Genomic DNA, 23,912 nt, shown 5'->3' on the forward strand with positions numbered 1-23,912 from the left:
TTACTTGCGTAAAGGTAATGAATAAAGAAATAGAATTGAAGCTCCCAAGGCGTGGAAAAATGTGTAAAGGGGAGGTGAAAAACAAACTCTGCAAGGGAAGGTGATGATAGGTGTCTCTGTGCGCGAGGTTATTCCTTACTCTGGTGGTGACAGCCGTGTTCTCTGTAATGAAAAGCACTGGCGAAATGCCATGCTCGCACACAACCTCATTTGCAGAAGCGGCTGGCCCCAGCCTGGGTGATGTTCTCTGAACTGTGATTTCTATACTTAGTCCCAGGGACTCGCCCGCTCGAACCTCGCAGGGGGACTTTGGAACCGGCTCTTGCTCTTTCTCTTTTTCAGTGTAAAGCGCGGCCAAGCGCCGCGGCCTCCAGCCGCGGAGAGGACGGGGCAGCAGCTGGCAAGACAAACTTTCCCCTGGGCTGAGGCGAGGCGAGGCGAGGCGAGCCCCGCCCTGCTGGGGTGGGTGGTGTTTGCTCCCCCCGCCCTTGTCCCTTTAAGGGCCTGGGTAAACTTTTTCCTGCTGGCTCCGGGCGGCCCCGTCACATCCGTTGGCCGGAGCCGGGTGGGAAGTTTCTTGGCGCTTGTTCCCAGCACAACCTTCCTGGTCCTGTTGCTGGGCGCGGAGCGGCCCCCGGGCTCGGGCGGGAGCAGCGGTGGGGCGCGTGCGAGGAGGAGCCGGGCTCCAGGGTTCGAGATGAAGCCGGGGCGTGGGGAAGCCGGAGCCGCCCTGCTCCTCCTCCTCCTCCGCGGCTGCTCCAGCCCCGCGGCCAGGCGGCTGCTCCCTCCTGCCTGAGCACCTGAGTGTCCCGCTGCTGCCGCGATGGGGACGCTGCCCGCGGCTCCCCGCCTCCTGCTGCTCCTGGCTGGCGCTGTCGGGCTGTGCAGCGCTCGCTTCTCCTTCCCCCTGCGGGTGTCTCTGCCGGCCGCCCCGGGGAACGGCTCCGGGAGCAGCCGCCAGCAGGCCCCCACCGGCGAGGCGGAGGGCTTGGCCTTAGCCTCGGAGCCCGGGGCCGCCGTCAGCTTCTTGGCCATGGTGGAGAACCTGCAGGGAGACTCCGGCCGGGGCTACTACCTGGAGATGCTGATCGGGACCCCGCCGCAGAAGGTGAGACTCCTCCGCGGGTGGGACTCCTGGGGGCTGGGGCAAGGGACTTGCCCTCCAACTGGGCTCGAAGCCAGCCTGCTACCCCTGAGCTCGCCGGCTGCTCCTTGTGCACGGCGCTGCTGCCCTGCCAGCCGCCCTGGGCACCACGGACACGTCAACGAGGAAAGGTTCTTGGGTGGATGGGGGAGTGTTCCTGGCTATTCGGGGTGAGGGGGCAGGCAGGGTGGTCGGGGATCGTTAGACGCCTTTAAACTTTCTTCCCATGGTGGCCAACTACTCACGGTGAGGAGTTCCCCTGATTTTCCTGCTCCCCGGTGCAACGTTCTCCTCCAGCTCCGCTGGGAGTGGGGACAGGGCTCGGCTGAGCTGGTGCTGGGGACAGTGCGCCTTCCATTAATAGGGGGCTTCTTCCTTAATAAGGTCACTAGTGCCACCGGTCAGAGGTGAGATCCCTTGCAGAAGGGTTGTGTATGAGCTGAGCTTAAAAGCACTGTTAAAAAGGACACACACTATTGAAAGGATCCAAGAGGCTCTTCTCATGATGTTTGAAAGATTAGAAAGGTACCTTTTGATGGTTAAGGAGAGGAAGAAAAGTCACTCCTGGCTTCTTCGTCTTTTCTTTTTTTTTATAACGTTGGAAGACCTTAAATATCATAAGCATGTTGGTGAGTTAGACGTGACTGTTACACATGTGAGCGATGACGGCAAGCGTTAAAGGACTGGATTGACTCTCAGTCTCGTCCTCCCACCCCCATTGCATTTCAATTGCCAGACAGTATTGTTAGGTGGCGGAAAAACAAAGAGAAACGAAAAGATATTGTATTGCACCCGTGCTAAGTACGGTTATACCGCATGCAACTTTGCTGAAAGGCAGCCTTTCTATTCATTGGCACTTTGCATGAAAATCCAATGTCCCCAGGCACAGCAATTGTAAGGAAGTCATGCAGATCCGGTCTCTTTGTTTCAAACTGTTTGTTTTTTTGATGCCAATTTGATTGATTTGAAACAACTTTATCTGCTAGTCAAAAATATTGTATTTACCATACCTTATCTTATTTTTGAAGTCAGCCTTGAGGTGTGATGCAGTAATGACTGCCGGACGCTCCTGATCCCCCACATAGAGATTACTCAACCACTCTTACTAAATTAAGTGCTACAATAATGCAAAGTTTTAAAAATCTTAATTTTTATTTAAAATGTAGCCTCCATATTTCTACTAGTTAAAGAATGCACTTCTGTGGTTGGAATTATTCCTCCTCCTCCTTGTCCCCTCCCCTTACAAATTCTTTCTTTCAAAAGTTTTGAAAACTTGGTTGTTCTTTCATCTGTGTCATGTGAAGCCTTGGTGGATTGTTGGTGGGGATGACTTATCAGCTGAGAAGGATTAATCTTCTGGAAGCCCTTGGGGATTTGTTTTTTTTTCCCCCTCAAGTTTAGTACTCCCACTCTTTTAATGAAATTTAAGTGAATGAAGGGACCTTATGTAGGTGAAAATGCTTGCTTTTTCTTTTTTTTTTTTATTTATTCTGACTTCTTACCATAATGAAAAGTTAGTCATATAGATACTTAGTAAAAAGGAAATATTCAGCTAATAAGCCCTCTCTGGGCTTGTGTACAATATTTCTGCTTTGTTAGAAGAAGAGGATTGGTCTAATTGCCCTTCTGACTAATTGAAATTTTTTACAGTAGGTCATAAAGCAGTTCGCAGATTCAGACAGAGTTGGATAGTTTTATGATAAATGCATTTTATCTTGGCTACGTAGATCTGATGCACCAGGGTGTCACTTGATTGCCCCTGGGTTGAAGAATTCTTTCCTCCATATTGAATGCTGTGTGGGGGAGTGTGTTTTCCACTACTGTATGGGATGTCCAGTACTGTCTTCTGTGAGATTCAAGATATCAGACTTAATCACATCAGTAATCTGATCCTGTGTGCCTTAAACTGCAACACAACTGTATGTAGAAAAAGGTGAATAAACAGAATATTAATATATCTTACCTATACACCTTTTGTTTTTCTTCTTATTTCAGAACCACTAAGTTATGGAGATTCATGTAGACGTTATTAAGAAAGGTGTTCCTTATTTCAGTGCTATGCCCCAAGTCCTTACCTATAAGTGATATTACTTTAACTGTTTAAGTGTATTACAGGTAATGTAAAATTAAAATAAACTTACCCTCTTAATATTTGTTCATCATTTTACACCTGAAATTGGGTTTAAAGTTTAACTCACTGTAAACTATACTGAGTTTTCACGGAATACAACATTGAAACATAATCCCATTGATGTTTATAAGTAAAGTCATGCATGTGCTTAATAGTTTGGCAGGATCAAGACTTGTACAGTTAAACTTTTTTTTTTTTTTAAAGTGAGGTGCTTTACAAACTTCCTTCTCTGCTTGATTCTGAAATCACAAACATATATCTGATGCAAGTGTACTTCGTAGTGAATAGTGTAAACTGCTAGGCAACTAAAGGGTAGTAGCGCTCTTCCTCTTTCAGCCTCTATGAAAAATGATGATTTATAGCACAGTATCCTAGAAATATATCAGAACTTCAATTTAGCTGCCAATCCACCCTCATTCTATTATTACCAATAGATTCAAGTGCGCATACATTCTTCAAGAATTATTTGAAAGCTAAAAATGTCATGGGTTTTTGAGGAATGTTGTGTCTTTTTTATTTCATGGAGTTGTCCTATTTCTGATGAATGATGTACTTTATGGCTGCCTGCTATTCCAAATCTGAAGATTGAAATATGAGTTGGGAAGAAGGCATTGACTGACTAGTCTAACTTTTTATTTCTTTAAATAATCTGGAAACAGATTAAATGCCTTTACTCAATATTTTTCCAGCCTTGAAATGGAAGGCTATAAGCACTTTTGATAAGTGGAATGAAAAATTGTCTAGTTTTATTTGTATTTTCCGTGTATTTTTATTAAAGCGTTGTCTACTTTGCTCCTTCCTACAGTTTTTGACAAACAAGACACAGAAATCTAACTTTTTTTTTTAATATACCACAATTTCCCCAGATTCCTCTAGAGCAGTGTTTCCCAAACTTGGGATGCCACTTGTTTAGGGAAAGCCCCTGGCGGGCCAGGCCGGTCTGTTTACCTGCTGCATCCACAGGTCTGGCTAATTGCGGCTCCTGGCCAACTGCTGGAAGTGGTTTGGCCCTCTGGCCGCCATTTCCAGCAGCTCCCATTGGCCTGGAGTGGCGAACCACGGCCAGTGGGAGTCGTGATCGGCCGGACCTGTGGATGCAGCAGGTAAACAAACCAGCTCGGTCCGCCAGAGGCTTTCCCTAAAAAAGCAGCATCCCAAGTTTGGGACACACTGCTCTAGTGAGTCTATCTGGGTAGCACTTTCCTCTGATTACACCCATCTTCCTATCCTCTCGTCCCATTCTGTTCCCAAATTGTGCCTATATTGAGACTACACAAATATTCCCCTTGTAACTTTAATGCAAAAGGGTGGGTGGAGGAACTATAAAGCTCTGAGTAATCAGCATGATGCAGCTGAGTTTTGATCATTTGCTGTTGAAACCATGGTGGAACTTGAATTTTATTCTAGTGACCAAGCATCTGTTTTATGCACTCAGTTCAGTTTAATTATTAATGCTAATCATGAAAGCAGCTTTTGTAATGGCAGTTTGTTCTGCTCAGAGGGTCAGCAAAAATCTGACCTATAAACTGGCATTTAGAAAGTTTTATTAAGGATAAAGTGGTTATTGGGACTAACTGTTTTCATTGCAAACTATGAATTCCAATTCCCATAAAATTAACCAGAGACAGTCCCTCTATCACTGTCCAGATACAAAAAAACAGAGGAATATGTATTAAATATCTTAACTATGTGTTGGGCACTTACAGTATGTGGCTTGATCTTTCAAAGGTTATAAATTCTGGCAGTTCTGGATTCAGTTCAGGGTGTGGTGATGGAAGAGTAAATTGCTGCCAGTGAGGAGTGACAAGAGGGGCTGAAGGCGCTTGGTGTTACGATAGGACAGAAAAAGGGAGACCAATTGGGTAAAAGCCGGTTGAACTAGGCCAGGATAGCAGATTATTACAGGCTAAATTAGTGAGCAGTGGTGGTAGGGAAGAGAAATAAGGGCTAGAACTAGGCTTTGAATGAGTGGGTGAGAAATGGAAGGGAAACCTAGGATGGAATCTGCAGAGTAAGGAATATCTTTTTAAAAACCATACACACATAGGAATATGGACTCTGGGGACAGGTGATGCTATGTGGACCTGCTAGACTACCTTTGACATGAAACCTTAAATAGCCATGCACCTGACAAGATGTGTGCCAAGGTAGATTTAAAAAGTGCTATGTGTTGATGCAACCTATAGTAAGTATTTTTCTGGAAAGCATCTTCTACTCTGTGGGCTTGTCTAGACATATTGGCCAATACATTTTAATTAACATGATTTTAAACAAGACTTTGGACATACTATAGATAAAGCAAGTCTGTGACACCCTGTACCCCATGTTCACCACTTTGATATGGTTATGATATACTTTGTACAAAGTGTGCCTTGTAAGGTATTGTTTGAAAAGACATGATCTGCTGAACATCATTGTCCTGTTATGATGTGTGTAACATAAATGTGAAACAGTGAGATTTTACTGCATAATATTACTAAAATGTGTTATGGTTCTGGGAAATGCCCCGAATTACTCCTCAGGGACAACACAAAAGACTAAGCACAGGTGCTGAGAAACTATTAACTGCTTAATTGGGCATTCACCAACAGGAAGGAAGATATAAATAGACCTGCGTCTGACGAAGTGGGTATTCAGCCACGAAAGCTCACGCTCCAAAACGTCTCTGTTAGTCTATAAGGTGCCACAGGATTCTCTGCTGATATAGAGTATTTACAGTGTCCCTGAAGGACAGTTTGCAGAGCATGTACGCATTGGAAGTGCCTACTCCCGTGACCCAGCAAGGATTTTTCTGGTACAAAGAGTTGGGGAATAAGAAGGGGGCGGGGGCGGTTGGTAAGGGAAGGGCCCTGTCCACCCCTCCTCTCCTCGCCACCACTTTTCTCTCTGCTTATGACATCAACGAATATCTAAGGGCACTGAATCAGGGAGAAAGAGGGCCTAGGCTGAAAGGAAGTCCAGCCTGTGAACTGACAAATGTGAATTGCCTGCAGCATCCGGTGGGTGAGAGAGCTGTTTGCTTCAGATCTTACTTAGCTTGATAAAGGTTTTAGGCATTAGATTGCAGTTCGTTCATTTTTTTTTTTCTTTTGTAACCAAAGCTGACTTTTATGCCTTACCACTTATAGTCACTTAAAATCTATGTTTCTGTAGTTAATAGACTTGTCCTATTGTTTTATCTAAACCAGTGTGTTTTGGCTGAAGTGTTTGGGGAATCTCTACTCAGGTTAACAAAGCCTGGTGCATAATCATTTCCTATGATGGACTATTAATGAGCTTGCACTGGCCAGGACTCTATTGAAGAGAGGGCCAGGCTGGGGACTGGAGTGGGTGTCTCCTTGTATATAATTTGTGGGTGACTGGGCATAGCATTCATGTATCCATCAGAGAGTGATTTTTACATGGTGGTGGCTGAATGAGCAGAGCCTGTAGGGGTTGCTGTTCACCACCAAAGCAGTGTAAAAGGCATCTCAGGCTGTAGTTTTAAGGGGACACAACAGTCCTGTCATCCAGCTTGCATCCTGGGGAATGTCACAGTCACATTTTAAAATGTTAGCTGGTCATGGTCAAGCCTAGGTACTCCTCTAGCAGGAAGTGGAGTACAGTAACATATCTGTATTTCAATAGCTGCTAATAAGAGTCAAATTCCTTTCTATCTTTTCTCTGTTGCCATGAAGTGTGACTATATTCATAGTTAGAGTGCATCTAAGGGGGAAATGCCTCACAGCCTTTCTTCTGCATGGATTTTGGTTTGGAGTCAGGTCTTGTTAAGTGTACAAGATAGTATTCAGTTGTTCCATCCTGTAATTTGTAAGCATCATATTCATCTTAAGAAGAAAAGTGGTTTTTCTGTCAAATACACAGCACTTCTACAATTTTGTCTAACCTCTTACTGATTTTTCCAACTTAGCTTTTATTATGTAAACAAGCCTGTGTTTCAGATGGTTTTGTTTACTTTAAAAATATACCTTACTAAAATCAAAAAAGGATTTTTTAATAGTTTGTTCTGTATGCAAATTTAAGTAATGCTATCTGAAGAATTGAAAGAAAAAAAACCCTGCTATAAAGCAAAGTAGTATGCAGTGGTGGTGTAGCCATGTCGGTCCCAGGATATTAGAGAGACAAGGTAGGTGAAGTAATATCTTCAGGTCACTGAGGAAGAGCTCTGTGTGTGAGCTCATCTGTCTCATCAACAAACATTGGTCCAATAAATGATACTACCTCACCCACCTTGTCTCTCTAATAAAGCAAAGTAGTTCAGTTACCCCAGGGAGAAAAGTGGGTTTGACTTAATGTCACTGTCTTTACTCTTCAAACTGGGAAGAAGCTTTAAAATAATAGTATAGACAAAGCGTGCTCTCTCTCGCTTCTACAGTGACACCTAGCACTATGGTCTCTGAGAGCCTCTCAAGAGAACTAAAAATATAATAGTCCAGTAGTCTAACTTGCTTTGCCCAAGTCAGTTTGGATTGTCATGGTTTCCTTCTCTCAGTTCCCCCAGTATTGTTTCCCTCTTTCTTTCTTTTCCCTTGACCTGCTCCTCCTCCTTTTATTTTTATTTTTTAATTTTTTTCTTATTGGCGTCTTATTTTCTGGAAAAATAGACCATGTATTAAGGAACAAGCTCTTCTTCCTGCTCTGTAGCATTCCTCCTGAGATGCAGATTTTTTTGGTTTCTTGTTTAACAAGAAGATCTAGGAAGGTTACATGTCCATACAGTGCACAAATGCACCACTTACATTTTGAAGAAATAGTGCAGGAAAGAGGGGATTTCCATAAAAGGTAACTTAAAAAGATTGCATGAGAAATTTCCTGTTAACTGAAAAAAATGATAGTGCACCAAATACAATTTAATGTGTCATAATTAAAAGGCTCTGTTTTAAAGGGGTAGTGTCAAGATGATTACGCTTGAATTATTTCTCCGTATTTACTCTTCATAATTAATTAGAAAACATTAGACTTTTAAAAATTATTTTTCTTCGAAGTCTGTACTTAATTCAATTTGTGGATACTGCAATTAAACTGCCAGTAAAATAGAACATATCCAGCTGTCTGTCTGTCTTTCACGCATTAGCACAAGCTGCTGTTTATGTATGGCTTGTATGTGTTCAAAAATTTAAATCACATATAAAACAATGCAGTTGACACAGATTTGTTTAAACTAAAAAGATATTCATATTTAGTAATCTTCTTCTTTCCCTCCTTTTTAATAATAAACAAATGAACTCATGTTTGGGGCTAAACTACTTGACATCACTTGTTTATTGTATCTATTATCAAATACAGTAATTTAAAAAAAAAATATATTTTAAAAAGTGAATTTTGAAGTAGAGGGACTTTTATATTAAGTCCCTTCTCATTAAAGGCCAGATTCCCCCATTTGAAAGGGGGTGGGGGGAAGTAATCCAATCCTTCTGACAGATACCTTCCAGATAATGCCTTTTGATATTTGTTCATGGATTTACTTGTGTGAGTAGTCTGCAAATCAACACTTCAGAACCTCAGGAAGTGTTTAAGCATATAATCTATTCGTCATGTGTGGAAGCAGGATTTTTGTACTTTCTTCCCCATGTCAAATCTTCATTCCTTGTTCTTGCCTCAACAGTAACTTTCATAGCTGGGAACACTGTTAATCTCTCTAATATGCAGGGAGAAGTGGAGGGAACACTATGTAAAAGACATCTTTCTTTCAGTAAAAAACAAGGCCAGAGTGCCAAAACAAAACCAGAAAGCTTGTTCAACAGTAAAATAATTTAGATGGTATTAGCAAAAAAGCTGCCCATCGTAAATACAGTATAGGGCCAACAGGTGGTTATTTGAAGCCTGCCTCTGGCAGCATAATTTTGGGCACAGAGCAATGATGTTTACTTAGGGCTCTAAAATGATTGCAGACATCAGTTTTTTTTTAATTTCAAAAGTGAGACTTTTGACCTCATAGACTAGCTCCTCTTCAGTATTTTCAATATCAAATAAATATGATGCTTCTGAAATTGAATTTTAGTACCTGTTGGTACAAAATCCCTGACTACTGATGCATTGCAGCATTATAAACTAGTAACTGTGGCATGTCATTCAGGTCAGTGAAGTGAGAAGTGTGTCATGCTTTATGCCTGGTGTTTGTATGTGGAAAGTCATATAGGCCAATGGTTCTCAAACTTAGGCCACTGCTTGTTCAGGGAAAGCCCCTGATGGGCCTGGCTGGTTTGTTTACCTGTCACATCCACAGGTTCGGATGATCGCGGCTCCCACTGGCCGTGGTTCACCACTCCAGGACAATGGGGGCTGCGGGAAGCTGCAGGCAGCACATCCATTGGCCCGCGCTGCTTCCTGCCATCCCCATTGGCCTGGAGCAGTGAACTCTGGCCAGTGGGAGTCGCGATCGGCCGAACCTGTGGACCCGGCAGGTAAACAAACCTGCCCGGCCCGCCAGGGGCTTTCCCTGAACGAGCGGTGGCCCAAGTTTGAGAACCACTGATCTAGGCTGGACCACCATATTGCTGATTTGTGGTATGGCATGGCCCGCATTTGACAGCAAAGTGGAAAAAGTCTGTGTCTGACAAGTGTGATGGTGAAATGAGAGGCATGTCCCAAAATGCTTTGCCCGCATATTGCTTTTTTGTGTAAATAAGCAGTTGCCATTTCAGTGTGGGTTTTTTTGTTTGTTTTTTCTCAGATTCACAGAATTGGTTCTATGTACATTACCATGTGGAGAACTAAGAAGTTAAAAAAAAAAAAAAAAAAAAAAAATGAGCTAAAATTTTGCAGTTCTAATCCAAGAAAGGAGTACAGGGCTAGGGTTTTCCTTCTATGCCACCAACCTGAAAAGTGAACAGGATAATTTTAATGACTGATTTCCCCCCCCCCGCCCCCCACTGGTGTAGCAAGATCATATTTAACAGTCAGAAATGTTACTGTCTCAAAATAATCCTCAGTCACTTATGGATATGAAATCCTTCAAGGAAAGACAAAAATTCACATGATCCTGAGTGCTAGATTTTTGCATTTGAATATCTGATATAACTGACAGTTGGATGGAAAACTGCAGATAACCAGAAAACCCTTCAGTGACTATTTAACTATGGATGCTCACCATTGTCAGATAAGGGTGATGTTTGTTGAGTCAGTTGACTCTCTTCTGACTTGCCTTTGCCTGACAGTTTACTAAAGATTAGTGTAATCTTCTCCCCACTTCCCTTAATGCTACATCATTTTCCAACTTGCACAGATCTTCTAAGTTTCTCTGTAGAACTGCTCTTTCTGAAAGTTGAAGGATTTACTTGTAAATGCTCATTTAGGGGTGGAAACTACTGTTGGTGTGAAACGTGATCGGGGTTTGATTTTAAGCCAAATGTTTGAGATCTTCCGCGTGGATAATGTGGCTTTTAGTGTGTAATTAGTCATTGCATGGACTCAAAGGCTCTTCTACAAGGTGAGTGAACTTCTGAGGACCCCGACTGATGTAATTTGCCCAGTTTAAGCTCACCCTTTTTTATTCCCATGTCTCCCTATACTAAAAAGCTTCCTCAGGGCACCAGTTTCCGTGAAGCCTTCAAGGGAAACTGGAAGTAGCCTGAATACTGTCTCCTTCCACATCCTATAGCAGTGGAAGGGGTGACGGGAATTCTTTTCCTGCTGCAAGAGAAGATTGTATTCTGTGTCCCCTAGCAATTGAGGGTGTTTTCCCACCCCCCTCCCATCTCTCCGTTCTTTCTGTTATGCTTATTTCCCCTCTTTCCCTTGTTTCCCTTTCTTGCTGCTATATTGATGCTTCTTAGAGCCTCAGTCCACATCTGGCATTCCTACTCACCTGACACAAAGAAACTGCCAATATGTTAATCATGTTTTCAAAACTGTGGTATCTAGATATTCAGATTACTAAATCAAGGAAAGATATCCAAATATGTGCTAAAGGTTATATATGCCATAAGGTTAGTATTGGCAGGGCAGAGGGGAGAGTAATACGATTTTATGTAACAATTCTTTTTATCTATATACCTCTTTGGGAACCCTATTAAGCATATGTGTCTCATTAGTGACTCACTGCGAAACTCCGTGTGTTCTAGAACTCTTAAGAAGCAGCACACCTTTGTGTACTATTTGGAAAGAAGTTACAGAATGCAGAACTTGCCATACTGATAAGCAAACTGATGGAGATTGGAACCTTGAGAGCTGCTGTCGTCACACAATAGTTTGCCAGTCCTTGCTGGAGCTGAGGATAATTAGTTTCACACACAGGCTGAAGGGGAGTTATAGTTGCCCTCCTTCCTTGCGACTCTAAACATGTCCTGTGAATTATGTTGGCAGTGACTTTCATATTAAACTTCATCTTAAGAGTCAAAAGATGACTTTCTAACTTCCAACCTAGCAAATTCAACCTGACATCTGAAAACAAGGCTAGGTTCTGGCTAGGTCATGCATCCTCCTTTTGTAATAACTAATTTTCGTTATAAAAATCTTTAACATTTCTGTTGAGGCATGAGCCACAAGAGAAGCCAGCCATTTTTCGTTGTTGTTGTTGGTTATTCATTAAAGTAAATCTTCAGTAAATAAGTCAGGTAATAAGAATTTTTCTTTTTGTAACCAAAGCTGCACTTCAACTGTTCTGTGTAAGTAAAACTGTTAGAAGTAACACAAGTACATTAAAAATATTGATACTGTAAATGCTTCAAACTTTTAAGTACAACTAGCACAACGGTCTAATGAGTAGACCCACTTTTTCTTTAAATCATCTTTGAGAAGACAACATTCTGAGTAGAACAATATGACCTGATGTATTCTTTCCTCGTCTATCATTCCTGGAGCTCTTAATCTTTGAAAAGCCATGTATTAACAAAAGTATCTGTCTCCAAAGCCAGTACCCTGAAGAAGAAAAAAGCATGATTGAAATATATCTACCCCGATGAGTGTAGTTTTAAATACCTATTTTTTTCTTTAAGTTTTGAGATCGCAGCATCTTTAACATTCTTGCAGTATAAATGACTCATGTCCCAACTCCTTTCCCCTTTCTCACCTTCAAAATATATGTTTTGGAAAAAACAACTAACTTTTTTAAACTTGAAATTTTATATTTTCCCCTACAAGTCCTTCTCTCGAACTATTACAATATTTTGACCTCAGATTCACATCTCTTGTGCAGTTTGAAGCCAGTGTTGGCTTATTTATATTTGAGACTGTTCACACTGGGGAACCAAAGTGAGGAGTTAGGAGAGTGGGAGATCCTTGTTCCTCTTTTAATAGGCTCTACTTGGGAATTCTGGAGTGAGGCTGATTTGCTCCTGAGATGACTACCAGTTCTATGTCTGCTACAGAGAATGTTGCTGTACCACAGCAACTTTGGTAGAAGAGAGACCAAATGGCATATAAAATATTTCTATGGGGCGGGAGGGCCCCCTCTTTCATCCGTACAAAAACTGCCAGTAAAGATCTGACTTATCTGAGTTTTCCTAGTTTTGTGGGTTAGAGTTTGAATCACTGCGCTTGATTTGCTCTATTTATTTCCAGGTAGTGCAGCAAACATTAAAAATGGCTGTGCTTGGAAACCTGTATAACTAGGCTTGGAAGGATTCAGTTTTTATCAGTTATTGTCTGCAAATGTCTGTCACCATACACACACACACAAACTCATGACAAAATATGTCAATAGCAATTGAAATTTATAGATACGCAAAGTGAGAGCGCTGCATTTTGACTCAAGTTCTCAAGCAGCAATTTAGATTTTTGAATTTGGCTTCAAGTATCAGAGGGTTAGCCTTGTTAGCCTGGATCTGTAAAAGCAGCACAGAATCCTGTGGCACCTTATAGACTAACAGACGTTTTGGAGCATGAGCTTTCGTGGGTGAATACCCACTTCCTCAGATGCATGTAGTGGAAATTTCCAGGAGCAGGTATATATATGCAAGCAAGCTAGAGATAACGAGGAGTCTAGTTCAGTCAGGGCAGGATGAGGCCCTGTTCTAGGCACGCTTGAGGTGGACAACTAAGGGAGGAGAGAATTGGTTTGTAGTTGGGCAAGCCATTCACAGTCTTTGGTTATTTGCAGCTGATGGTGTCAATTTGCAGATGAACTGAAGCTCAGCAATTTTCTCTTTGAGTTGTCCCCGTCCCCTCCCTCCCTCCCTTTTCATGAAGTTTTTTTGCTGCAGGATATGGCCACCTTAAGGTTGTAGTGTGGCAGGGAGGTTGAAGTGTTCTCCTACAGGTTTTTGTATATTGCCGTTCCTAATAATCTGATTTGTGTCCATTTACTTCCGTAGAGACGTCCAGTTTGGCCGATGTACATAGCGAGAGGTGTCATTGCTGGATATTTGTGGCATATTACATGTGGACGTGCAGGCTTCAATGAACGGTGATGGTGTGGCTGATCTGGTTAGGGTCTGTGTGGTGTACTGATATAGTATGTTGCAGAGTTGGCATTGAGGGTTTGTTGCATGGATTGGTTCCTGAGCAGATTATTCTATGGTTGCGGTAATTGCAGTACTGGTGAGATATGTTTCAGAGTTGGCAGGTCTGTCTGTGGGCAACGGACGGCCTGCACCAAGCCTGTGAAAGTGTGGGATCGTTGTCCGAGGGTTCTTGTAGATCCTGATATGCGTGGAGGGTTTTAGCTGGGGACTGTATGTGAATGGCTAGTGGATCCTGTGGTTTCTTCTTGGTGTCTGCAGTAGGAGGTCTGGGTACGTTGGCTCTGTTGATTCTGTTTCCTATTTACCTATGCGGGTGATTGTGTTTTGAGAATGCTTGGTGGAGATTTTGTAGGTGTTGGTCTCTGTCTGAGGGGTTATAGCAGATGCAGTTGTACCTCAGTGCTTGGCTGTAGACAATGGATCTTGTGATGTGCCCGGGATGGAAGCTGGAGGCATGAAGGTAGGCATAGCGGTCGATAGGTTTTCGGTATAGGGTGGTGTTAATGTGACCATTACTTATTTGTACCGTGGTGTCTAGGAAGCGGACCTCCCATGCAGATTGGTCCAGGCTGAGGTTGATGGTGGGGTGGAAGCTGTTGAAATTGTGGTGGAATTTTTCCAGTGTCTCCTTCCCATGGGTCCAGATGATGAAGATGTCATCAATGTGGCGTAGGTAGAGAAGGGGCGTGAGTGGACGAGAGCTGAGGAAGCGTTGTTCCAGGTCAGCCATAAAAATATATTGGCATATTGTGGGGCCATGCGAGTGCCCATAGCGGTGCCACTGATCTGGAGATATATATTGTCATCAGATATGGCTTATTATAACTAGACTAATGAATGAATAGGAAAACTGGTATGATTTGTTGAGGTAAGGATATTTACTTTGTCAACATCGCACGTCAAAATATACAATCTGTGTTTTACCAGTTTATAAACCTTCAACTTTTTGAATCTCAACACCTGCTCTCATTAAATATCTGACCCCCCCCAGCTTCCCACAGCTGTGAAAATGTAAATAAACAACATTTTAATAATACTTACAAATAAACATAAATATCCGCTGAAATGATTTAAAAAAACAAATTCTGCCAGACCTATTTATAACATTAGGATGGTTTGGAGATAAATTCACCTTCTCTCTCAATATAGAAAACTACTTGAATCTTATTGACTTCAGGAATACACATGTTGATTTTTTTCCCTCCTCTTCCCCCCCCCCTTCTGACATTACCTTTTGTAACATGGTATGACTTCTGGAGCTAGGGAGAAAATAGGTATGAACTGAACTTGAGCTTTTTCATATAGCAGATCCTAAGTGATTGTTCATTACAATCAAGCTAAAGAGAGGTGGCTGTAACTTAACAAAGTAAGTTAGAAGCTAATTTTGGAGAGCAAAACCATGAGAAGATTGAAATTCTAAACCATATACAATTTCAAATCAGAATAGTTTACTTGGTATAATGCAGTTTTTATATTTAAGCTTGCTGATCTTGATTTTTATTTTAATTTTTTTTCTTAAAATGATTTGGACTATCAGACTTCCTTTTCTCTCTCTCTCTTTTTTTAAGAATAGGACAGTTTTAGTAATTTCACTTTCTTATAAGTTACCAAACTGGTTACAGAACATATATAAGTTTGGACATGGTAAATAAACAGATCAGCACAAAGAGGGTTAGGACCCCTCCCCTTCCAATCAGTATACCACATACCAACACTGCCAGATTCCCATGGGCGGGGAGGAGGATCAGCAGTACAGTTTTCTATGGGTAGATCCTTAAGGTCCCTATCTGGCTTATTACCACAACTCAAGGGTGTAGCAGGCCACGTGTTCCCTCCTTTTGCCACTTTGCATCATGGAATCTGGGGCAGGGTTTACAGCAGTGACAACTGTGATTAGCACAATGATTGTTCCATTCCAGGCCAGGGAATCCTTGGGTTCCCCTTTGTAGGTCTACCTGTAATATTCGTATAACAATTTATACATCTTCCTTCTTAACCCCCATTTTGTGCTTTTTTTTATTTGGACGTGATTTCCCAGCTTGGGTAGGTCATACCATGCATTGACCTTTGCTGCTATATGTGTTAACCCTCCCTGTACAATATCCACCAAAATAATGGTAGTAACAAGACAAACACACAACACAATCTTCGTCAGAACAGTAGACCCATGGTGCTTTGGTTATTTTTCCGTGGGAGCCAGCTTGATCATAGAGTGTCTGACAAACAAAGAAACATTTCCCAGCCCCCTGGTGGAGACAGATTATTGCCATTTACAAATCTTCCTGACTGCAGAAAAGACAGAAGAATTACCTCCATATTGTCCTTGTTTTGTTTTATAGTCAGGCTAGTGAATTATCCCACTGTTCATTTATGAAATTCATGAGGTGGTGTATCTCAGTTTCCCCTCTTGTACAACAGATTATTTGTAATGGTTTCTCTGCTGTGCCTTGCTTTTCCGTTTATTCACAGGTAATAGGTGAGAAGCATTATTGCCATATGAACTAACAATAACATTAGCATCAAATCTATTACCAGTGGGTGTTTAGAAGTATCTTGTTATACCATGCCTTTTATTTAGACAATTTGTCTTTTGAGGCCAGTGTGTTCATTACCCTCTTGAAATCTTTGCATACACTTTAATTGTATCCTTGGGGTTTTGGTGAATTATAAGGTAGGGGTGTCATACAAAAGAAGTCTGCTTACATGCATCTGTCTTCAGATTTTAGCACTGTGTGTGTGTGTGTGTGTATGTATGTATGTATGTGTACACACATACCTGTTCCCTCTTATTTTCAGGCTTGACTTGTTTTTCCACCTCCCTTTCCTGGAGGGCCATAATCTGAGTCTTCTTGCTTACAAGTAGCTTGTTTGCCAACCAGGTATATTTGTTGTTTGCAGCTCCTTTGTGCTGCCATTTATGGGCAGTTCTCTCCTTCCCCTATCAGCTAGGTAATTTTGTATTCACACAGATGCTTTCTGGCTTGCTTTTGGATCCAAAGGTATTAGCAGCTCAGTGACTCTGTCTTAAAAGGGACACAATTAACTTCCACCAAAGTTCAGATTACTTTTCACTTTTTTAACTCCTGCTTCTAAAACACACAGCCATCTGAAAAAGAAAACATAACCTATTGTGGCTCCTTTCGGAGCCCTAATAGGATTTTAATTAAGTAACAAGTTTTGTTTGCAGTTCTTTTACCCTTCTACAATACACACTGCACATGTTCTGGGAAAATGCATGCCCCCTCCACAGTTCAACTTTACAACATTATATTAGCCACATCAACTTTCACACAAGGTGTAACTGCCTCCCTGGTGCCCACAGAGTTTGCATGCACACCCCGTTTCCCCCTTAAAGCAACAGTCTGACCACCCAAAGCCACGCCAAGGCTCCGTATTCCCAATATGGCTCCCCCTTTTCTTTTCTTTCCTGTACGCGCTCACAAAAAAAATCCAGAATGTCTCCCATTCCCTGGCCCCAGCCACCTTGCACGATAGCCACGACTTTGGTCTTTATGAAAGTTTGATATGTTTTTTAAATAAAGCATTGAGATACCTTAAAGGTTAAATGCTAAATACCAAAGCCAAATAACACTAGTTACCTGTGTCTGGCAAAAAGCGTCTGTCAGTTTTGCAACTTTGAATGAAAGATTCAAATGGATTTTTAGTTGTATTATCTAAAAACAAAAAACCAATTCATCTTAAACCTACAAGAGTGTGTTTTTTGTTTTGTTTTGTTTTTTTTCTTTTACACAAACCAGGAGTGTTGATTTAGGTCCTTAAAACCTCACATAATTGTACAAAAAGATTCACACACACATTCTCTTTTGCCCAGCACCCTTTGCACTGCTTTTATTATTTTTTTACACAGCTGTACCCGGATTACATTCCCATCTTGTACAATTGGAGACAGTCATGTTAATTTCCAATAGAAACCGCTTACAGTCTTCAGTGATTTTGATTTACTCTACCAATAGTCAAATAAAATAGATCAGAGTACCTGGCTGCCTGCAGCAGTTCTTTACAGACCATTTCTGTGGGAAAAGGGCCCATTTCCCCTCACAATAGCTATAAAGGCTCCTGGACAAAAACGTGGTGGTGGTAGCCACCTGACCTCCTTCTATAATTTAACTACCATGGTTCCACCTAATGTGACTGTACCAAGCTGCACAAACAATTACATTTACATAACTGGGTTTTATCATCCAACCAGAAACTTTCTCCTTATAACACCACAACTGTTACACTTTAACATCTTCACAACTGTTACCTTTTAACATTTCCACAACTGTTTACTTCCCTCCAAATTCCCCTCAAACTCTCTAGTATTAATTTCTGTAAACTACCTTTTACCCTTTGCTGCCTTAATCTCAGGATTGTTCAAAAAGGCAGTAAAAACCTTTGATCTCCTGGGTCGTGTCATAAACAGATAGCTAAAGGTTAATGTTTCTTTTACCTGTCAAGGGTTAACAAAGGAACCAAACACCTGACCAGAGGACCAATCAGGAAACCGGATTTTTCAAAGCTCAGGGAGGGAATTTTTGGGCGTGGGTTCTTTTGTCTCGTCTCTGTTGCTCTCTCGGCTCTGAAAGTGATCTCTCTATCTTCAGACTTTCTAATCTTCTGTTTCCCAGTTGTAAGTACAGGTATAAGACAATATAGGTTTTTATATTGTTTTTGTATTTACATGTGTGTAGTTTGCTGGAATGTTTAAATTGTATTTCTCTCTGATGAATGAATTATAGATAAGGCTTTTTTCATTATTTTGTTTTCTTTTTTAGCCAAATGACCCTGTATATTGTTCACTTGATACCAGAGATTCATTTTTATGTCTTTTTCTTTCTTTTTATGTGTAAGAACGCTTATCTTCTAAAACTTGTTGGATTTTCTTTTTAGTTGAGGCTCAAGGGATAGTGACAGTCTCCATGCCAGGATTACTGTTCTCGTGGTCGGGGAAAGACTGGTGGACGGGGGGAAAAGAAGGAGGAGGAAAGTGAATTGTCCTCTCTGTTTTGTAATTCAGGTAGTTAAGTACATAATCTTCAGGTGTAATGGGAATGTCCTGGTCATAGGTAAGAGGACATGAAGTTTGTTATTCCCTGTTGTGAGACTCAGGGCATCTGAGTCTTGGGGTCCCCCAGGGAAGGTTTTGGGGAGACCAGAGTGAGTCAGACACTGAAATTTATGGCTGGTGGCAGCGCTATCAGATCTAAGCTGGTAATTAAGCTTGGAGGTTTCATGCTAGCATCTTATTTTCTGAACTCTAAGGTTCAGATCTGAGTAGGAGAGCTATGACAGGTTGTCCCTGGATCTTTTACCTAAAAATTTCAGTGGAATCCAGCAGAATTCTATCATGCTTTTTTTTTCCAAAAAACCCCAAACATTTCACATGAATATCTGAAGTACCCTCCATTAAAACTTCAGAAAAAACAAAAGTGTGAGAAAGGGAGATGGGGTGGAAAGCAACCAATTAACCCTGTGAAGTTATTTTAAAGTACAGGCGAGGAGGAGGAGAAGAAGAAGAAAAAGATATAGTTAGCTCTGTGCAAAGGTAGGGCTCCTTAAGTTTAAACAGTTGGGAACCCCCCTCCCATTTTTATCATAGTTCTGGGAGATGGTGGGGGGTTGTTCCCACTCCCCTAGGACCAAGTCCCAGCTCCTGTCTCTTAAGGTGGTATGTTAACTCCTGCTTTTTGATTCCAAACCCTGTTATGCAAAATCATAATTACTACCCCTAACTCTAATTTACAATTCTCTAGTAGCCTTCACTGGAGTAGCACCAAACTTGAAAGATTACTGGCAGCTTCCCAGTTCCAAGCTCTGATGCTGCAGAGCGTTTATCTCGTGTCCTCCTTCCCAGCTCTGATGCCGCAGAGCCTTGCCTGTGTCTCTGTTCTCCGTTCCCTATTCCCAGCCCTCTCCCCCCTTCTTAGCAAGCATGATTCCATATTCCCCTTCCACTTCCTGTTTCACCCCAGTTTGTATAGTAATATTCTCAGCTATACTGTAACCAATCTGAACACATTGTAATGTAATTCTCTAACCAGTTATATCCCATTACCTTAATTAACTTACACCTAGAAAAATTATACAGCAGAGAGAAACAATTAGAGAACCAGACAGATTAACAATAGAAAAGTGGGGGCCATAAAGATAAAACAGTACAGAAACGAGGGTTTCACAACCATTGATTTCTTGCCAGACAGGATGCTATCAAACTAAGTTTTCTTTAACCATCTTAAGATCTGTTTCTTTAAATGGTGGTGATGGGCACTATCAGGACAGGATCATCTTCCTAACAGCCCAATACCACCTTATTTCAATGTGACCGGTTTGGAATGTGAGGATGAGCCAGAGGCTTTAGCCTAGGAACAAGGTCTCAGACTATCCTAGTGAGAGAAGTAAAGTAAGGCCCATACACAGTAAGACTGGTGATTTTTGATTCTTTGTTTGATACCTCTATAACTAGCTAAGTGATAAAAAATACACCTAGGTTCTTAAAGTGTAGGCCTTTACAGCAGTGTTTTCCCAGGAACTGAAATGAGGAGGGGGTTTTGGAATAGTTGGGGCGGGGGGGAGGGGGAGGGCCAACAAGGGCTGAGACCATGAGGGCAAAGGTGGGCTGTATGGCACCATAGTAAAAACTGAAAAATGTTTCATGACCATTTTATTCAATTTAGCTCCTGTTTTAAAATCATCCAAAACTTAAAGTTGGCTACCCAAGCCTGCTACAAAGCATTATATCTACATTGTCTTGGTTTTTTGTTGTAATTTTGCACTCTTTGTCGTCTTGTGCATCTGTTACTTCCAGGCCTTCATGATATGCTCATGATCAGGCAGAAGGTGACTTCTTTCAGAACACAAAATTCTGTTCAATGAGGAAAAACAAATGTTCAACTGTAGCTGGTGTGACTGGGAGTAGCAAGAGATAAATTCATCCTACTTTATGCCAGGAAACATAGTACAAAAATTGGATTGAACCACTAGTGATGAGAAAGAAGTTGAAGTTAAATCATTCATTCATTCATTCATTGCATGATATTCCACTCTATGTTCAAAATTCTCCATTCTGTCCTGATCACATAGCAGCCCTATTGCTGGCAGTGCCTCTCTCCACTTAGCTGTAAGTATTTTATAAGATAGGCATCTGTAAAAGCTACATGAAGTTTGAGTAGAATCCAGATTTCTGGATTCAACAAGCACTTCTTGTCCTCTTCACTTAAGGTACTTTATATTGATTCCTTCATCAGTCCAGAGGTTGGCTAAAGTCTTTGCTTCTTCCAGTACGTTTTCCATGGATATCTCTGATTAATCCAATGGTCGCTTCTGTTGTTGGACAAAGATCTAGTACTGTTGTAGCAGATGTCTGGATGGCATTAATGATCCAAATGGTTTCAACAATAGACTTAGAAGAGAGAGAATCGCAATAGTCTTCTCTGAACTTAGTAACAAAAGTAGTCCACCAGCCTCACTACTTAAATCTGTCCTATTTTGATGGATGCTTTCCAAAGCCAGTAGTAATAGTTGCAGTAATTTTAAGACAACAGTCAAGAATCACTCATGAGAGAGTGCATGCTTTCCCAGGTTGGACTAACAATCCCAGTGTATCTTCTGTTTGTTTCCAAGATGTTCAGTCCTTCTGGACTCTTACTGAAAAAGAGTATATAAAAAACCATTAAATTTGTGGCGCTTATTGTCTTTTTTAAGATTCTGCAACTTGTACTAGCGCTAGCTGAAGCAGGTGGCCTCTGTAGTGTGTATGAGAGAGATTAGGGTTACACTTTTTCTCTGAGCAAAGCTTGTACTCCACTATGTCTTCAAGAGAAGTTTGTAACTCCATCAAATGCACAAGCAGCCATCTGTTTGGGGTTCAATTTACAAGCATTTAACTCTTCTAAGATGTCACAGATGCAGCTGATATGTCTTCTATAATCTAAACATCTAAAATGCATCTACTGGTCTACCACGGACATCAAGATAACATACGCAATGACTTAATATTTGATGCAGCCATGTATGCACATATTTTGAAAATGATGAGAGAGTTTTTCACTTTGTCAACTGCTGAGTCTTTCACCGTTGCACCGCATGCTTCTAGAGAGTCAGCTGAGGTTTGTGAGGTGTTTTTGTTTTTTGTTGTGGTGTTTTGTTTTGTTTTTTTTCCAGAAACCTAGCGAGCATGTGCCAATCTTGTTCAAAACCAGTATCCAACTTCAGGATTAACAAGTGACAATGCACTTAACATTGGCCTCCAGTTTGTAGTGTGTGGTAGCTCTTGCTTAAATAGAAAATATGGTGCAACAGCCCTGTTGGTTCACATAAACTGAGTTGTCTCCAGCATTCTTAACAGCCTCATTAAGGTTGGCTTTGACAGTGACTGGCTTATAAGGCTTTCTGGATGTTGATACAGTCCAGAGGCATGGTATTTTGCAGCCTTTTTGTCTAGGTTATCAGTATTGGCTTAGGTGATCAGTCTGGCAAACCAAGCTCCTCCACTTTTACTATATAAATTCATGGTATGCCCACATTTTAAATACTGCATGCAGATGTGGTCGTCCCATCTCAAAAAATATATATTGGAATTGGAAAAGGTTCAGAGAAGGGCAACAAACATGATTAGGAGTATGGAACAGATTCCATATGAGGAGAGATTAAAGACTGGGACTTTTCAGCTTGGAAAAGAGACTACTAAGAGGGGATATGATAGAGGCTTATAAAATCTTGACTAGTGTGGAGAAAATGAATAAGGAAGTGTCATCTATCCCTTCACAAGAACTAGGGGTCAACTGGAGAAATGAATAGGCAACAAGTTTAAAACAAACAAAAGTATTTCCTCACACAACGCACAGTCACCCATGGAAATTTTTACCAGGGATATTGTGAAGGCCAAAACTTATAACAGGGTTCAAAAAAGAACTAGATAAGTTTCATGGAGGTTAGGTCCCTCAATTGCTATTAGCCAGGATGGGCAGGGATGCAACATCATCTCTGAGTGACCCTAACCTCTATTTGCAAGAAGCTGGAAGTGGATGACAGGATGGATCACTCGATGATTCCCTGTTCTGTTCATTCCCTCTGAAGCACCTGGAATAGTTACTGTAGGAGGACAGAATACTGGGATAGATGGACCATTGATCTGACACAATATGGCCATTCTTACATAAAAATAATTGTTTAGTACAGAAACTCCCCAAGATGATGATCTCTTGAGATAGCGATGGTGTGAGATAATGACCTCAGCAAATAATGTATTTTAAAAATCTTGTCCTACTAGGAAATGTATTTATATAAGTTTCCCAGTCACAAATCTAACATTCTGTAGTGAAGTCTCTAATACGTAGTCCAGTGCTCTGGCCGCTGTTATTTGTCATGCCACCATTCACTCTACTGCTCCATCCTCAATGGCCCTGCACTGTCACCTTCTGTTGCCACCTGCCACTGTGACCTCTGTGAGTTGGTCTCTCAAGGTTCCACCTGGCTCTCTGCAATTTCACCTCTCGGTGGGAAAACCTTGCTGCTAGTCCAGGCTGGGCTGTCTCTTCCACAGAAACGCTGTCCCACAGCAGGTCTAAGCACTTAAGCCTGATTCTCAGTGATTTCAGCTCTAGTGGTCATTTAAGAAGTCTAATCAGCTCTCTCTGTAAACGGGAGAGTGTGGCAGGTCAAACAGTGCCTGTGACTCTTAGGCAGAGCCCACACCACCAAGCGAAACACATGTGCCTCACCCTCTCTCTCTTCATTAGGATATGGCATCCGAACCACCTGTTTAGGGAGTGCAGTTCCGCTGAGCATGACCAGTGCTTAATTTGTAACAAAAGAGGTTCCCATGCTCAAGCAAGTTTATTACTTTCATAACTGATGTGACAAGCCCAGATGTCCAGGGCTATGAACTGTCAAGGCTAGAGGTGTCGGGGCTCAGCCTTGCGAGCCCTATCACAATTTAAGCACTTAGGGAGACCCCCTCATTCAGTCAGGCTAAGTACAGTTCTGCTGCCCTTTACTTGTACAATAAGGATAACAACATTTCATGACCCCAACAGTTAATACTTAAGTAATTTGTAACCCAACACCAGCCACAATTGATCACTTGGGAAGCACAGCTTTGTCTGCTGGATACCGAGGCAGAGTAGGTGTGTTCATATAAATACAGTCTGGTCCGGAAGCCTTTCCGCCTACCCCGGCTCATCACTAGCTGTCAGGTGAGAGCTCATTCAGACCTTGCTTATAAATAATAATT

General features: G+C 41.7%; 1 protein-coding gene across 1 annotated transcript in view; it reads left to right on the forward strand.

Annotated features, from left to right (window-relative positions):
- The first annotated feature begins 525 nt into the window (after nucleotides 1-525).
- Nucleotides 526-23,912, forward strand: part of BACE2 (beta-secretase 2) — an 86,712-nt gene continuing 63,325 nt past the window's right edge. The window contains exon 1 of the mRNA XM_032791681.2: nucleotides 526-1,108. Within this exon, the coding sequence (XP_032647572.1) occupies nucleotides 824-1,108 (285 nt within the window). The 5' untranslated portion in view covers nucleotides 526-823. The remainder of the gene's footprint in view (nucleotides 1,109-23,912) is intronic.

The sequence above is a fragment of the Chelonoidis abingdonii genome, chromosome 1 (genome assembly GCF_003597395.2).
Source record: "Chelonoidis abingdonii isolate Lonesome George chromosome 1, CheloAbing_2.0, whole genome shotgun sequence".
Taxonomy (NCBI): Eukaryota; Metazoa; Chordata; order Testudines; family Testudinidae; genus Chelonoidis; species Chelonoidis abingdonii.